At 46.7% G+C, this 17,572-nt stretch overlaps 1 protein-coding gene across 1 annotated transcript; it reads right to left on the bottom strand.

The window, feature by feature from the left end:
* Window positions 1-10,886: 10,886 nt before the first annotated feature.
* On the bottom strand, window positions 10,887-15,611 carry CCL26 (C-C motif chemokine ligand 26). The gene is made up of 3 exons (XM_043915593.1): window positions 15,326-15,611; window positions 15,116-15,230; window positions 10,887-11,302 (listed from the first exon to the last, which is right to left on the bottom strand). Exons 1-3 carry the CDS (start codon window positions 15,399-15,401, stop codon window positions 11,206-11,208), a joined length of 288 nt encoding a protein of 95 aa, XP_043771528.1. The 5' UTR covers window positions 15,402-15,611; the 3' UTR covers window positions 10,887-11,205.
* Window positions 15,612-17,572: the final 1,961 nt, after the last annotated feature.

A 17,572-nucleotide genomic window follows, 5' to 3' on the forward strand; every position in this document is an offset into this window, starting at 1 on the left:
GCTGAAACACCGGATTAATAATGGAGGAGGCAAGGTCATTAAGGACCAGAGCAGGGAGGTGGACACACTGTGATTGGCTTCTAAGGATCCAAGCCCATTCTGGCCAATCCTCTGCTCCTGTCTCTCCGCCCACAGCTTCTCTCCTCTCTGTGTCCGGGTCCCAGTGTCTGCTGAGCCCCCCATCCATCTAAACGTCTGGGTTTCTCACCTGCCAGGAGTCCTTCTCACCTGTCAGGAGTCTGCCTCACTTGGGTTCCTTATCCCCCAGCCTGCATCCCAGCTGACCACATGTATTGGAATTTGGGTGTGGCCCTTGGGCAGGATTCAGGAAGGGCAGGAGCAAGTTCATTTAAGAAAAGCTTCCCTGTGATTCTAAGATGCTAATCTGCCTCTTCTGCGTCCCCTGAGAGCCACAGCCGTGAAGTTCTGTTGTTTTATTCCTTCCTTCCTTCATCCAATACATTGGTATTAAGAATTTACTATGTGTCAGACATTCGTCCAGGCACTATATCAGAGATGTATTAGATAATTCATAGATGCAGGCAATTTTAGAATAGAACCAAAGCATGTGAGCCCAGGAGAGTACCCAGGTGGGAACAAAAGCCTCTGAGTTTGAGCCCCGGGTGACTCAGGAGTTTCTCTCTCCCATCTCTCCTGTCCTGCCCCCATGAGGCCCTCAGCCTTTCTCATACGGAGTCTACAGCAGCCTCCCCACATTTTTTACAAAACTGTTTTTCATTGTAGTTAAAATATAGTAACATAAAGAGTATCCTTTTCACCATTTTTAAGTATACAATTCAGTGATGTTAAGTACATTTCCAATGTCCCACAACCACCACCTCTATCCATTTCCAGAACTTTTTTCTATCAAGTCAAACAGAAACTCCGAATCCACTAAATAATAACTCACCACCCGCCCTCCTGGTCCCCAGTAACCTCTACGCTTCTTTCTGTCTCTATGAATTTGCCTCTTCTAGGTATCTCATATAAGTGAACCCATACAATATTTATCCTTCCGTATCTGGCTCCTTTCATTTGGCATAATGTTCTCAAGGTTCACTCATGTAGCATGTATCAGTTTGTGTTCCTTTTAAGGCTGAATAATATTCTATTGAATATATATACTTCACATCTGGGGTATCCATTCATTGGCTGATGGCCATCGGGGTCATTTCCACCTTTTGGGCGCTGTGAAAGATGTTGTTACGAACATGGATACATCCCTGCTTTTGATGGTGTTCCCAGTCTGTTCTCCATACAAATGTCAGACACACTTTCCTAAAAAACAGATTTGATTCGTTTCAATATTCTTGATCTATAAAGGTGTCTGTTTCTCAGATTCTCTTTTGAACCAGCCGTAACATTATCCTGGTTCCCTCATGATGAGTAAAGTAAAATCTTTACAGAGTGTTCTTTCTCATGCCTGTGTGAAGTCATGATTTTGCCTTTTCTGAAAAATGATCTCACAATAGAATACTTTAGATATGAAGAAAGAGGTTCAGAGAGGTTCAGAAACTTGCCCAAAGTCACCCAGCTAACAAGTGGCAGAGGTGGGAATTCGATCCCTTCCGTGTTCTTTGCACTGCAGTTTGCAAAGCTCAGGACACGGCAGAGAGGAGGATTCGTTCACTGGCAGGACTGGAGAAGGCTGGTGTTCACACTGGGTCTTGGCAAGCAGAGAAGAGCACAGGCAGAAATTTCGGGAGCTGGGAAGGGGAGGGTGTGTTTGGAGAACACTCACAGCACCACGCGGGCAGGCTGCAGGGGGGCTGAAGGCATGGGTTATTGAATTCAAACTCTGCCACTTGAGCTACTAACAAATTTTTGGAGCCTGTTTTTTCAGTCGCTAAGTCAGGTCCGATTCTTTGAGACCCCATGGACTGCAGCACACCTGGCTTCCCTGTCCTTCACCATCTCCTGGAGTTTACTCAAACTCATGTCCTTTGGAGTCATAGCTATTATTTTTTAATCTCTGAATTAGAGGAAAAAAATTCCTAACAAGGTTGTAAAGAATAAAAAGCAATCATGAGGATGTGGAAACACTTTATCGGTTTTTAAATTACTTGCAAATGAAAGAGATTATTATAAATGGAAAAAAAATAAATTAGAAATTAAAGTCCCCCAAAGATGGAGTTCTCTTGTGGTTCAGCTGGTAAAGAATTCGCCTGCAATGTGGGAGACCTGGGTCTGATTCCTGGGTTGGGAAGATCTCCTGGAGAAGGGAGAGGGTACCCACTCTATTCTCTTCTGGCCTAGGGAATTCCATGGACTGTACAGTCCATGGGGTTGCAAAGAGTTGGACACGACTGAACGACTTTCAGAAAGATGGAATAACTGAGTTCAAACCAGGTCTAAAACTTGGGATTTTGAGATTTAAAGGTCCGGGGCTAAAGGGGCCTTGAGAAGTCTTTCTGGAAATCTCCATGGGGGCATCAACCACACAGATCTCCAGGGTCCTACATGAGCGTGCTCCTTTTTAAAAATGTATTTTATTTTTGGCTGCATTGGATCTCTGTTGCTGCACATGGGCTGTCTCTAGTTGCAGCAAGCAGCGGCTACTCTCTAGTTGCGTTTCATGAACTTCTCATTGCAGTAGCTTCTCTGGTTGCGGAGCACGTGTTCTAGGGGCAGGCTCGGTACTTGTGGCACGTGGGCTTAGTTGCCCAGTGGCATGTGGGATAATCCCAGACTAGGGATCGAATCTATGTCCCCTGCATTGGCAGGTGAATGTCTAACCCTTGGACCACTAGCGAAGTCTGTATGCTCCTTTTTTAACCAGATGGAATTGGAGACCGAGTAACTCACTGCTGATGTCCGGGGCTCAGCAGGGAAGGGCAAGTGTCTCATGAGATTCCCATCAGCCTGGGCTGAGTCTGAGGGGCTCTGGAAAGCCAATAACCATGGGACAGGGCAAGAACACTGGCCCCTGGCAGTTGCTTTGGGGGCATATCCTACCCCAATAGCCCCAGATTTCCCTCAAGGAACCAAGAGATCTGTTTGTTCCATAGCTGTTGTTCAGTTGCTCAGTCGTGTCTAACCTCTGTGGCCCCATGGACTGCAGCACGCCAGGCTTCCCTGTCCTTCACTCTCTCCCAGAGTCTGCTCAAACTCATGTTCGCTGAGTTGTTGATGCCATCCAACCATCTCATCCTCTGTCGTCTCCTTCTCCTCCTGCCCTCAATCTTTCCCAGCATCAGGGTCTTTTCCAATGAGTCAGCTCTTCGCATCAGGTGGCCAAAGTATTGGAGCTTCAGTTTCAGCATCCAATGAATATTCCCTCGTTAGTAAAGAGTAAAGGGTTTTTCTGATGCTCTGGTCTGAGGACCAATATTTTTCAATTCTGTAGCTGATCAGCAGGGTCGTATTTTTGTAAGCAGCATGAGGAAGTGGATAAAACCACAGGACGTGGATTTGGAGGAACTGGTATTAGCTAACAACGCCCCACTACTGGCAGAAGTGTGACCTTGACCTTACTACCACTTCTTGTCTCTACCTTCCTTGAAAACGGGAATCATTTTATTCTTCTTCACCTTGAAGATTGAGGAATACTCTAATGTGTTTTATAAATGATAAGGCCATAGGTACATCAGTGTTTGGTATTTGACAACTCTTATCTCATGGCACTGTACAAATGTCACCGTAAATACTTGCTGTCATGTCAGTCCTTCATTAGACCATGAACTCCTAGGAAAATCTTCGCCACTTTTATTTGCCATCCCCCCCACCCCACCCCCACAGTGTCCCTGGCATCTAGCAGAGTGTCTAGCACAGAGTGGGTGAGAATTAATGGCTGTTCAAAGAATGGGAAGAACCAAGTGCATCGTGGACAAAGATGTTTATTCTTGCAACTGTGTCTCCCTTACCAAACCTGCCCATTTTTCTGCACCCAGCCCCAGTCTTCTTCATAAAGCCTCGCACAGCTAGATGTGCACATGCTCGCTTCTTTTTTAGCATCTATTCCAATCTTCTGACTTTATGAATGAAGAAACTGAGGCCCAAGGAGGTCATGTCTCCAGTCAGACTCACACAGGCCCCTTATCTTGTGCGTGCTAAGTTGCACAGTCATATCCGACTCCCTGCGACCCTACGGACCATAGCTCTCCAGACTCCTCTGTCCATGCGATTCTCTAGACAAGAATACTGGAGTGGGTTACCATGCCCTCCACCAGGGAAGCTTCCTGACCCAGGGATCAAATCCACATCTCTTATGTCTCCTGAACTGGCAGGTGGGTTCTTTACCACTAATGCCACCTTGGAAGCACTCCCCCTTATCTTGTAGGGGGTCTTAATTGCTTTGTGTATATTTCATTTCTCCCCTCCTGGTGGGCTGCAGTCCATGGGGTCGCAAAGAGTCAGGCACGACTGAATGACTAACACATATACACACTCTCCCCTGGACCCTCAAGCCTTGAACTTTACCCTCTGAAAATTGAACTGTCTTCCTTTTTCTCATATCTTTCTTCTGCCTTCCTCCTTCGGTGCCTGCATGTGATCCAGGATCTCAGGTAGATCCTCAGAGAATGGACTTCTCTGCAGATTGTCCCCTTGTCCAGGGAGAGGCAACAAGTGTCCTTAACAGAAGGTAAGTGACGGTTGCCATCTGCTGGTAGATGTGTGGAACTACAGACAACAGTCTCCCCCCCCCCCCCCCCCCCCCCCCCAAAACCACCTCCTCCTCCCCACCTTCGGTTCTTGTCTTTGGGCTTCCCTGGTGGCTCAGACGGTAAATAATCTGCCTGCAAAGCTGGAGACCCGGGTTCGATCCCTGGGTCAAGAAGATCCCCTGGAGAAGGGAATGGCAACCCACTCCAGTATTCTTGCCTGGGAAATCCCATGGACAGAGGAGCCTGGCGGGCTACAGTCCATGGGGTCGCAAAGAACTGGACTTGACTGAGCAACGAACACTTCTTGTATTTGGCAGCTCCGTGGTGCTTGTGGGATCAACTTAGTTCCCCCACCAGAGACTGAACACAAGCCCTCAGTAGTGAAATCACGGGGAGTCCTAACCCCTGGACCGCCAGGGAATTCCACAAAACTCTGTCTTTCTACTAGACCCATCAACATGACCTTGGTCTTGCAGGCCTGCATGTATATATACCACTCTTACTGGAGCTTGGGCAATGAATGTCTGGAGCATTTTTGGCATGGTCCGCAAGTGTTTTCGAAGTCCTTCATTTCTGCAAAGATATTTATACTTAACTCCTGACCTCCAGGAGCCTACAGTCTGGTAGAAATCCAAGCGCATCAATAAATATATTACAATTGTAGGGACATTGCCGGTGGTCCAGTGGTTAAGACTTCACCTTCCAATGCAGGGGGTGCGGGTTTGATTTCTGGTTGGGGAGCTAAGATCCCACAAACCTCGTGGTCAAAAAATCCAAAATGTAAAACAGAAGCACTATTGTAACAGATTCAATAAAGACTTCAAAAACAGCCTACATTAAAAAAAAAATCTTTAAAAAAATTATGATTGTAAAGGAGTACCATAGAAAATGAACAAAAGATGCCAGCATCCTCCGAAGGCACAAGGGGTCTGCTAACTGTTTGGGAGGGGGCTTCTTAAGTGGCTCAGCAGTAAAGAATGCCTGCAATCCAGGAGCCGCAGGAGACATGGGTTCGATCCCTGGGTCGGGAAGATCCCCTGGAGGAGAGCGTGGCAACTCCCTTCAGTATTCTTGCCAGGAAAATCTCACGGACAGAAGAACCTGGTGGGCTACAGTCCATGGGATTGCAAAGAGTCAGACACAATGAAGTGAGCACACACTGTCTGGGGGCATGGAGAAAGTCACCAAGAGCTCATGGAAAACCTCCATGTTCTCAGCAAATGCAAGAAACATTTTGACATTTGGGGGGATCTTGTTTGGCAGATAGAATTTTGGCAGGGAGAGACTGGAACTGGAGAGGGGATGTTCTGGTGAAGGAAACAGCTTTCAGGAGATGGAGGAAATGGCCGCTTGTTGGCCTGAAGTGAGCTAGGGATTGTCACATTATTCAGGAAAGCACAGGGTGGCCCAGTGCGTTTGGTTAGGTAAGTTGGCTGGAACCGTAGGCTGCAGCCTGGTCCAGTGAAGCTAATGCCCTCAGTGCCCTGCTCATAAGCCCTCAGGCCTCACCTTGGTATCCCAGCCCGCCAGCATCTGCATCTCTTTGAGGGCTCTCTCTGATGACCCACTGTGGCTTCATACAGATAGGATGCGTATGCCTTCTGGATGCCAGCATCTATTAGCCTCTGACAGACAGGAATTGGTTTATAAACACCCTTGCTCACTTCCCCTTGTGTCGGGTTAACTCTGAGACACCTGCTGTTCAATCATCGCCTCCCAGAGATCCCTAACAGGACTAAGCTCAGTTGCCCAGAGTGACAACTTGCCTAATAATACACCCTTACTCTTTGCCTTCCCTTTCCTGTCTCACTTCCTCATTTCTTTCTGTTATCTCCTCTGATCACTTCCAAAATCTGTCATATACACTCAGTTCTTATTTTTGGCTGCACTGGGTCTTCGTTTCTGTGCTCAGACTTTCTCTAGCCGTGGTGCTCGGGTTTGCTGTGGCGGTTGGTGGCTTCTCCTGATGCCGTGCGGGCTCAGCACTTGTGGTGCGCTGGCTCAGTTGCCCCGCGGCATCTTCCCAGACCAGGGTTCAAACTCGCGTCCCTCCCACCGGCAGGCAGACTCCTAATCACTGGACCGCCCGGGAAGTCCTACACTCAGATTTTTTAAAATCTCAAGGCCTGTTTCCAGTGAAAGTAAATCTAAAACATCACGGAAGGCCTGGGATGCTAAGTTAAGAAGATTGGACTTCCAGCAGTAAGTGCTTCCTTCATGCCAAGTCATAATGGTGTGTGTGAGTCCCTCACTTGTGTCCGACTCTTTGCGACCCCCTGGACTGTAGCCCGCCAGACTCCTCTGTCCATGGAATTCTCCAGGCAAGGATATTGGATTGGGTTGCCATTCCCTTTTCCAGGGGATCTTCCCGACCCAGGGCTCAAACCCAGGTCTCCTGTATTGCAGGCAGATTCTTTACCATCTGAGCCACAGGGAAGCCCCAAAGTCAAGATATAAATGATTATTCTGACAATTCTTATCTCGTGGTACAGAACAAATTGAACCATGATTATTTGTTGGTGTGTTACTTCTCCTGCTAGATCCTGAACATTATTTGCAGATGGTGTCTTATAAACTGCCATTCTTCCAACACTTTCTCTTGGGGTGTGGGGATCTCCCAGCCAGTCTGCTTGCTATGTGTGTGAGTGTGTGCTAAGTCACTTCAGTTGTGTCTGACTCTTTGCAATCTCATGGACGGTATCCCGCCAGGCTCCTCTGTCTGTGGAATTCTCCAGGCAAGAATACTGGAGTGGGTAGCTCTTCCCTTCTCTAGGGGATCTTCCCAACCCAGGGACTGAATCCAGGTCTCCTGTATTGCAGGCGGATTCTTTACCGTCTGAGCCACCAGGGAAGCCCAAGCATTGTGGAATGCTGCGTTTTTGCATCTACTATTACTCACACATTTCCAAGGTTCCTTCTTTTACCTTTTCCTTTCTGTTTAAAGAACTTCCTTTAGCCATTTTTTTAAGATCAAGCCAAGACTTTCATCCCCACCCAGGTAATTAGATATCACTCCCTACTATAAATGGATTACATGTACCAGTCAAAAGGCAAAGATAGGCAAAATGAATTTTTTTTTTTGGCTGCACCACGTGGTTTTCGAGATCTTAGCACTCGGACCAGACATTGAACCCAGCCCATGGCAATAAAAGCACTGAGTCCTAACCACTGAACGACCAGGGAACTCCCTAGAATAGATGTTATTTTTAATAAAATATATACTGTCTATAGGAAATTCAATTCAAATATAATAATACTGGTATGTTAAAAGTAAAGGGATGGGGAAAAGATGTAGCATGCAAATATTAATCAACAGATAGCAGCCGGGTCTGTATTTAACATCAGATAAAGTAGACTTCAGAGCGGAAAAATTACCGGGGACAGAGAGAGGCATTATATAATAAAAAGAAGTCAATCCACCAAGAAGGAATAGAAGTCCTAAACAGCAGTTCTGCAAAATGTATGCCCTAAGTAACGGAGCTGCCAAATATATGAAGCAAAAACTGATAGGAATGAAAGGAGAAATAGACAAATCCACAACCATACTTGCAGATCTCAACACCCCTGTCTCAAAAACTGATAGAACAACTATTTGGAAAATCGGCAAAGATATAGAAGAATTCAACAACACCATCAACCAATAAGACCTAATTGATGTTTATAAGAGACTCCACCCATGAGCCATAGCAAATCCACAGTCCTTTCAAACGCCTGGGAAGCATACACCAAGAAACACTACGTATTCTGAGTCATAAAACAAAACAGGTTGAAAAGAATTGGGAGAAGGGGTTGCTAGGGCTGTTAGGGAGTAAATACTAATAGGGATGGGGTTTCTTTTCAGGGTGTCGAAAATATCCTGGAGTTAGTAGTGATGATGGTCGCAGTACCTTGTGAATGTACAAAGGAATCAGTGAATTGTACACTTCTCACTGGTGAATTTTATGGTGTATGAATTAACCTCAACTTCATCAAAATTAAATCTTTAACTCTGTGAAAGAAGCTGTTAAGAAGATGAAAAGACAAGTTACCGTCCGAGAAAAAAATATTTGCAAGCCACATATCTGACAAAGGGCTCGTATCTGGTGACTCAACAGTGAAAAAACAAATGCTCTAGTTAGAAAGTGGAGAAAAAGCAGGAGAGCTAGCTCACCAAAGAAGATATGTGGATGGCAAATAGGCACATGAAGAGATCTTGCACAGTGTAGCCATATCACAGAGCTGACCACAGTCAGATACCTTGGCTTCCCAGGCGGTGCAGTGGTAAGGAATCAGCTTGCCAGTGCAGGAGACACAAGCGATGCAGGTTCGATCCCTGGATTGGGAAGATCCCGTGGAGGAGGAAATATCAACTCACTCTAATATTGTGCTAAGTGGCTTTAATCGTGTCTGACTCTTTGTAACGGCATGGACCACAGCCCATCAGGCTCCTTTGTCCATGGGAATTCTCCAGTCAAGAATACTGGAGTGGATTGCCATGCCTTTCTCGAGGGGGTCTTCGCTGCCCAGGGATCGAAGCCAGGTCTCCTGCATTGCAGGCAGGTTCTTTACCCCCTGAGCCACCAGGGAAGCCCCTCACTCTAATATTATTGCCTGGAAAATTTCATGGACACAGGAGCCTGGCAAGCTACAGTCCATGGGGTCACAAAAGAATCAGACATGACTAAGTGACTAAACAACAACACACATTCATTAGTGATTTAATTTTGGAACAGCTAACATTAAAAATAAGTGCTAACACCAAATACTAGCTCAGAAGCGCAGAAAACTGGAATCCTTAGTATTGGTGGGAAGGTAAAATGACAGTCCCTTTGGAAAATAGCATGGCAGTTTCTTTTTTCTGCACCGGGAGGCATGCAGGATCTTAGTTTCCCAACCAGGGGACCAAGGATCATACTTGTGCCCCCTTCAGTGGAAGCACAGAGTCTTAACCACAGGACCACCAGAGAAGACCCTTGGCAGTTTCTTTAGAAAACTAAACATACATTTATTTTATGACCCAGCAATTAATTGCATGCCTGGGCATTTATCTCAGAGAAATGAAAACCTATGTCCATGTAAAAGCCTTTGTGTGTACGTGATTGTTCTCATGAGCTTTATCTGTAGTTAAGTGAAAGTGAAGTCGTTCAGCCGTGTCCGACTCTTTGCGACCCCATGAACTGTAGCCTACCAGGCTCCTCCATCCACGGGATTTTTCAGGCAAGAATACTGGAGTGGGTTGCCATTTCCTTCTCCACGGGATCTTCCCCACCCAGGGATTGAAACCGGGTCTCCCTGCATTGTCGGCAGACGCTTTACTGTCTGAGCCCCCAGGGAAGTCCTTATCTGTAGTAACCTCAGACTAAAAACCTATGAGAGGGTAGTTTAAATAAACTGCAGTGCATCGCTCCATGAAATACTAGTCATCGATAAAAAAAAAGAATAAACTGTGGAAACCCACAACAGCTTGGATGTATTTCAAGGGCATTATGTGAAGTTTAAAAAAAAAATACCACCTCAAAAGGTCACGTATGATATGATTCTGTGTGTATAACATTCTCGAAATGACAACATTTTGCAGGGGGACAGATTAGGAGTTGCTAGGGGTTAAGGATGGTGGGGGAAGGGAGACGTGACTGAGAAGGGAAGACACTCGAAAGATCTTTGTGGTGATGGACTAGGTTTGGCTCTTGATTGTAATAGTGGCTTCAGGAATCTCACACGTGTGATAGAATGACAGACTCATACAGACACTTACACCACTGTCGATTTCCTGGGTGTGCTATTTTACCATAATTGTGTACGATGTGACTGTCGGGGAACACCGGTTAAAGGGTACACCTGACTTCTCTGTATTGTTTTTGCAACTTCCCGTGAATCTGTAATTATTTTTTTAGGTGGTTTATTCTATACGAAGTGAAAATGTTAGTCTCTTAATAGTGTTCGACTCTTTTGTGACCCCCATGGACTGCAGCCCACCAGGCTCCTCTGTCCAGGGGGTTTCCCAGGCAAGAATACTGGAGTAGATGGCCATTTCCTTCTCCAGGGGATCTTCCTTACCCAGGGATCGAACCCACATCTCCTGCATTGGGGCAGATTCTTCAGTGCTGAGCCACCAGGGAAGCGTATTAATTATTACCTTATGAGAAAACCGTGCCCAATATGGATGTACTTCATTTATCCTGCAAAAACAGGCCACAAGGTATTGTACAGAGTTTAATTTTCCGTATGACATAAACTTATCTCTCTATATAATGTTAAAACATTTCATGGGCATTTTGCCAAAATATATTAACATTGTCCCTGCTTTTTCTTTTTCCACACACAAAAACATAAGACAGAATTCAATAGGATGGTCTGATCAGGGACTGGGGACTCGCCAGGCAGTCAGCTGCAAATATTGACTCCTTTATTTTCTTTGAAGAAAATTCAGTTTTTAATTGAATAAGAAAGTTTATTGAGCAAATCAAATCTTTTTAAAATGACTGGTTGAAAACTCTCCTCTCCTCCCTATCAGACCCATGGAGCCTTCTCTCGGAGAAATTCTTCAGGCTCCACCAAAGGACAACAGAGCCAAGTGCAGAGCCGGATCCAGGAGACTTGGACTGAAAATTCAGCAGTCAGGTCACAGTTGTTGCTGGGCTTTGAGTAATGAAATGTATTTTTGCACCCATGCTTCCTTTGGCTGGGCACATACTTTCTGGCTTCTCTTGGTGGTGAATCTGTGGGAAAAGAGATGCTGAGAGTCAATACTAAGAACTTTGGCCTCCTGGAAAAGGATGGACTTGAGGGGCAGCCCCCCCACCCCACCCAACTGATCTCCTGATTGCACCCCCTTTGCTGCACCCCCGTCCCTCTTCCATCTTCCTTCTTTCTGGCTGCGTTGGGTCGAGTCTTTATTGCAGCGTGTGGGCCCCTCTCTAGTTGTAGTGTTCCGGCTCCAGCTCAGGCTCCAGGGTGTGGGCTCTCAGCTGCCCTGAGGCCTGTGGGATCTTCGTTCCCTGACCAGGGATCGAACCCACGTCCCTTGCATTGGCAGGCGCATTCTTAACCACTGGACCCACCAGGGAAGCCTCCCAGCTCCCTCTTCCAGCCCCTGCCCTCCCTCCTCTCCCCTAGCTTGTTTTCTAGTGGAAACCTCGCTTCCTGGCCCACGTTTGTTAGGAAACATGCCCCAACAGCTCTGGTCTGAAGCAGGTAACATGCGCCATGCTTCTAAATTCTTCCGTTTTAATATAGCAGCTTTATTGGGATATAATTTGCACACCGTATAACTGGCCCACTTAAAGTGTATAATCAGAATTCAGGGGTTTTCATATATCCGTAGATGACACAGCCATCACCACGATCAATTTTAGAATATTTGCATCACCGCACAAAAGAACCTCATATGCATGGAGCCACTTAATTCTTAATCACATTATTGTGGGTTGTTTGCCACAGCTGTTCATGTGGAGAAGATTCCTGTGTTCCTCACCGCACTGTGAGCTCCTTAAGACCGGGGGTTGTGGGGCTTCCCTGGTGGTCCAGTGGCTAAGACTCTGCACTCCCCATGCAGCGGGGCCTGGGTTCAATCCCTGGTCAGGGAACTAGATCCCACATGCTGCAAATAAAACCTGGGGCAGCCAAATAAATAAATATGTTTAAAAAAAAAAGACTGGGGCTTGTGGCTGATGTCCCTGAATGGTTTCCAGCCTTTGCTCCTTGAGAGCATTCAGAAGTGACAAGAGCCTAAGTCAAGGGTGCTCTAACCTGGAGTACCGTGTACTTACTGGCTTCCTGCCCTGGCACGTGCAGGGGAGAAGACCCCAAAGAATGGGAAAATAAGGGATAAAAAGGGCTTCATGGATGTTCCAACATCCATTTGACATTGTTCCTATTAAGAAATGGGGGTCTATGTCTCCTCCCCTTGAATTTAGGCCAGTCTTAGGGGACTGGTTGACCAATAGGAATGGCAGAAGTGATGCTATGTGACTTGGTAGCTAGGTCATAGAAGGTTGTAGAACTTCTGCCTGGTTCGTTGAGCACTCACGCAGGAGCTTTGGACCTCCTTGTAAGGAGTCCTGCCACCCCAGGTCACCACACCGTGGGGAGGCCCAAACTAGCCCAACAGAGATTACACAGAGATGCCCTGGAGACAGAGAGATGCCTCTAGCCCCCCGAGCTGATCCAGCTCCAGCACGGCCAGTCTGCTGTTGTTTAGTCACTGGGTTCTATCCAGCTCTTTTGTGACCCTGTGGGCCACAGCCCGCCAGTCTCCTCTGTCCGTGAAATTTTCCAGGCAAGAATACTGGAGTGGGTTGCCATTTCCTTCTCCAGGGGATCTTTCTGACCCAGGGATCGAACCCGCATCTCCTGCATGTGTCTCCTGCATTGCAGGTGGATTCTTTACTGGTAAGCCACCAGTGAAGCCACCATCTGTCCATAACCACATAAGAGATGTCAAGCCAGAGCCTCACAGCTGAGCCCTTCTGGAATTCTTGACCCATGGAAACCATGAGAGATAAGAAGATTATCACTGTTGGATTAAGCCACTAGACTTTGAGTGATTTGTTATGCAGCAACAGATGGCTGATCTAGACCCCTCACCTTCCTTTTAAAAATGACTTGTGTCCAAGGTCACACAACTTGTGACAGAGCCACTGCTTTGAGCTTAGCCTGGGGCCTTTTGCCAGTTGTTGGTTAAGTGTTAATGTCTGTAAAGCTCCAAAAAGTCAATCAAGACACAAAGGAGAAGACCCAGGGAGCGCATCCTGAGCCCAGAAGCATCCCCCTCCATGCCTGGGCACTGGGGTGCCTCTTGCCTGCCCTTAACTGTGACAATATTTGGGTTTGTCCTTGGAGCCTGTCATCTACCTTTCTGCACATTCTCTCATGCTCAGGAACCCCAAGTCCTGGAGAGGAACCCCAAGTCCTGGAGAGGAACCCCGAGTCCTGGAGAGCAGTGGTGGCCCCTACTTAAGTATTTACACTTAAAGATCACTTCCATTACCCACTCCAGTATTCTTGCCTGGAGAATTCCATGCACAGAGGAGCCTGGCGGGCTACAGTCCATGGGGTCACCAATAGTTGGGCACAACTGAGGCAACTTAGCATCGCTTCCATTTGCTGAACGTTTCCTGTGTGCAGGCTCAGCGCTACATGCTTCGCATATGTTAGCCTCATTTAGTCCTTCCAGGGACCCTTCCTGGTATGCATCATCTCTCCTGCTACCGATGAGCTTGGCATGACCTGCCTCTTGCCCACCTGTCTGCCTTGTCAGAAATTTGTTCACCCTTCTCCCATCCACCATGCTCCTGCCAGCCCCCCTCACCACTCCCACTTATCCTTGGGGGTTCTCAGCGTAAATGTCACTTCCTCCAGGAAACCCTCCCAATGCTAAGTGAGGTCCTCCTGTGACTATGATGAAGGGTACCCAAACATGCTGCCCCCAAATATGCCACTTTGACAAAAGGATTATTTTGAGCTAAAGACACTAAAAAACTCAAACAATAAAAAAAAAACCTAAAACAAAACAAAAAAACCCAAACACCAGCAAGTGCAAGAAGGGCATTCTGACCTCCCCTTTGCCTCCTGAAAGCAGGAGATAAAACTCCCATGTGAAAAATGTCCTCCTTGTGCCTGGAGGGAAAATTATTCTTAACGTCAGAGATAGTCAAGGCCAAGAAAACTCTGTACAAACAAACATTATTAAGATAACCCTTATCAGTCTTTAGCTTTCTTCACCCCCATATATTTTAATTACTTTTCCACAATTCCCTCTTTGTTCAAAAGCAGGTAGGCTTTGGACAAAAGCATGTGGATTTTGCTACTTCCTTGGGTCTTCATCTTCCTGTGGGGGCTCCGTGTGCATGAAAAAATCTGTATGCTTTTCTCCTGTTAATCTGTTTTATGTCCATTTAATTCTCAGGCTCAGCCAGAGCCCCTAGGAGGGTAGAGTAAGGTTTTACCTCCCCTCCAATGACATGCTCCCTCCTGCTGTTTTCTCCTGCTGTCCTTTTCAAGCACTCATACAATTGAGATTATCTATTTTGTGCAAGTGTCTTTTAATGCCCTCTTTCTTATGCTAGACGTAAGATCTATGCAGGCATGCTAAGTTGCTTCAGTCATGGGACCCTGTGGACTGTAGCTCTCCAGGCTCCTCTGTCCATGGGGATTCTCCAGGCAAGAATACTGGAGTGGGTAGCCATGCCCTCCTCCAGGGGGGTCTTCCCAACCCAGGGATCAAACCCACATTCTTCTTCATTGGCAGGCGGTTCTTTACAACTGTGCCACCTGGGTCTATAAGGGCTGTTTATTCTTTTATACCCAGCACTTAGCGCAGTGCCTGGCAGATCCCTGGATCATGGGCTGCAAGTCAGGAAACCTAGCTCAGGGTCATGCTTCTTAACGCCCGAGGTTGAGCAATAACCGACTGACCAGGCTTCCAGCCTGAGGCTCATCCTGGCCCTGGGGTCAGTGAGGGGGTCTGCTCAGCACCCCTCTGACTACATAACTGGTAAGGGACCCCAAAAACCCAAAGGAGAAATACTCACATCACAGCCTTCTGGGAGCAGCTGTCCCTGGTGAATTCATAGCTACGCACCCGCTTCCAGGGAAGGGGTTTTTGGCTGTATTGGAAACAGCAGAACTTGGCCACATCACTGCCACCTTAGAGGGAAAAAAGAGAGAGAGGAAGGATCTTGGAGCTGGCCTTTTGCTTCCACCCCTGGTCAGCCCGGGAAGGGAGTGGGGCAGCTCCGTACGTGTGGTAGCTCCAAGATCGACACTCAGGATAAGAACCAGGAAAAGAAGGGAAGCCACAGGGAAGTTCTTCATCATGCTGCAAGCTGGGTCCTTCAGAGCCTTCCTTCTAATTCCTCTGACTTGTCAGGAACCCTCTTTTATGGGGCTGAGCCGACCCTGAAGATAGTTCCAGAGAATTTTATGGTTGAGCACAAAAGCAGCTCTCTTGACCCTTCTGCGGGAAGCAACCTTTTATCTGCGAAAAGGTTGCTGGAAAGTCAGGAGGTGTCATGGGAGGGGAGGAGCCAGCACACCCTAAGAGTCTCTCAGCCAGGGGAATGGTTTGAGCCAACACTGATTATTTAAGAAGCAAAAACAGAGGAAATGAAATAAGAATTCTAGTGAATTGACCTCAAATGCTTTTTATAAATCAGTGATTGTTCCAGAGAGATGTCTGGTTCTTGGCCAAAGCTTTTATGGTTTCTGAAGCATTGATTGTTCTCAAGGAGGTCTGGATAGTCTCAGGAGAGGACCATAGAGCAGCGTGACCACACAAAGGATGTTAAGAACGATGCTCCAGGTATGTGCCCTTCCCAGCATCCCAGTGCTGCGCATCACTGTGTTGTGCCAGGGCTGCTTGAGGGGGCACTTAGCGGGTATCTCATCCAGTTTAGAGGGTCTCAAAGTCTGTTAGAACATCACAACCATCTGGAATGTTGAAATAATCCCCACTGGCCAGTGATTTAGTGAATTATGCCTGCACAGTAAAGCCTCTATAAACATCCCCAAAGAGGACGTCCCTGGTGGTCCAGTGGTTAAGAATCTGACTGCCAATGCAGGGGACATAGGTTTGATCCCTGCTTCTGGAAGATTCCACATGTTGTGGGGCAGCTAAGCCCATGGACCACAACTACCGAGCCTGTGCTCTAGAGCCCAGGAACCACAACTCCTGAGCTCATGTGCTGCAACTAGTGAAGCCTGCGAGCTCTAGAGCCTGTGCTCCACAACAAGAGAAGCCACACACCCACAACTAGAGAGTAGCCCCTGCTCGCTGCATATACAGAAAAGCCCGAGCAGCAGTGAAGACTCAGAGCAGCCAAAGAGAAATAATAATAATTTAAAAAGAGGCAGACAAAGGATGGAGGTGGGGTGGGTCTGTCTTGGGGAGACCTCATAGGGTCCTGCCCAGTTACAAGGTGGTGGCCTGGGCTTGTGGTGGGCGTCTGAATTGTGGGTGAAATCTTGCAGGACTGAGCCCTTAGCCTGTGGGATCTGAAACGATCTCAATGTAGACAGGGTCAGAATTGAGTAAATTGTAGGGTACTCAGCTGGCGTCTGAGAATTGCTGAGTGTGAAGAAAACCCTCCCACATCTTCATCAGAAGTAAAGAATGTAGAGTACAGTGTTTCACTGAGTAGACAGGAAACAAAGATTCTTTCCCCCTCTCAGCTCTAAAGCCAATGATTGGTATCCTGTTAAGAAGTTCCATGTGAAGAGGTAGAGAGAGACACAGGGAAGATCATGTGAGGACAAAGACAAAAATTGGAATGATGCCATTACAAGCCCAGGAACACCCAGGATTTTCCAAAAGATAAGAAGAAACAGGGAGGGATTCTCCACTTGAAATTTCAGGGGGGAGTATGACCCTCTTGACCCCTTGACTTTGAACTTCTAGCCTCCAGAACCATGAGAGAATAAATTTTTGTTGTTTTCAGCCATATGGATTGTGATCATTTGTTCCAGAAGCCCTGAGAAACAAATGCAACTTGTATCTGTAAGCTCTAGAATTCAGAATTTCTGAGGAACACTGTAAGTCAACAAGGGAAGAGACAGATAACTCGACAGAAAAGGGTGACGGAAATTCTTTGTGAAAAAGGAAACCCTAATGACGAAGGAAAAGGGGCTGGTTTAAATGAGTCATTAGTGAAATGCACACAAATTAGAATGGGCTATTACTCACACCCCTATCAGAATGACTAAAACGACAAAGATGGAATTTATTCAATATGGGAATCTGGTACACTGGAAACTCACATATTGCCAGTGGGAGTGTAAATTCTTGGCAGTATTTGCTAAAGCTAAACATACACAGATTCTACTCCTAGGTGTATATCCATCAGAAACGTGTACATCCGTGCACCTAAAAACATTGCTTATAATAGCCTCAAGCTGGAAACTACCAAAAGTATCCATCAACATAGAATGGAAAATAAATCGTGGTTTATGAATGTAATATGATACCATACAACAACGAGAATCACACATAA

This window comes from Cervus elaphus, chromosome 10, assembly GCF_910594005.1.
Source record: "Cervus elaphus chromosome 10, mCerEla1.1, whole genome shotgun sequence".
NCBI classification, from domain to species: Eukaryota; Metazoa; Chordata; class Mammalia; order Artiodactyla; family Cervidae; genus Cervus; species Cervus elaphus.

Bases quoted from the DNA above. Each gene is read 5' to 3' on its own strand.
- CCL26 (XM_043915593.1), bottom strand. From the start codon at position 15,401: ATGATGAAGAACTTCCCTGTGGCTTCCCTTCTTTTCCTGGTTCTTATC. The intron at 15,231-15,325 runs GTACGGAGCTGC...TTTCCCTCTAAG, and splicing joins CGATCTTGGAGCTACCACAC to GTGGCAGTGATGTGGCCAAG. The intron at 11,303-15,115 runs GTGAGTATTTCT...CTTTTCCCACAG, and splicing joins TGCTCCCAGAAGGCTGTGAT to ATTCACCACCAAGAGAAGCC.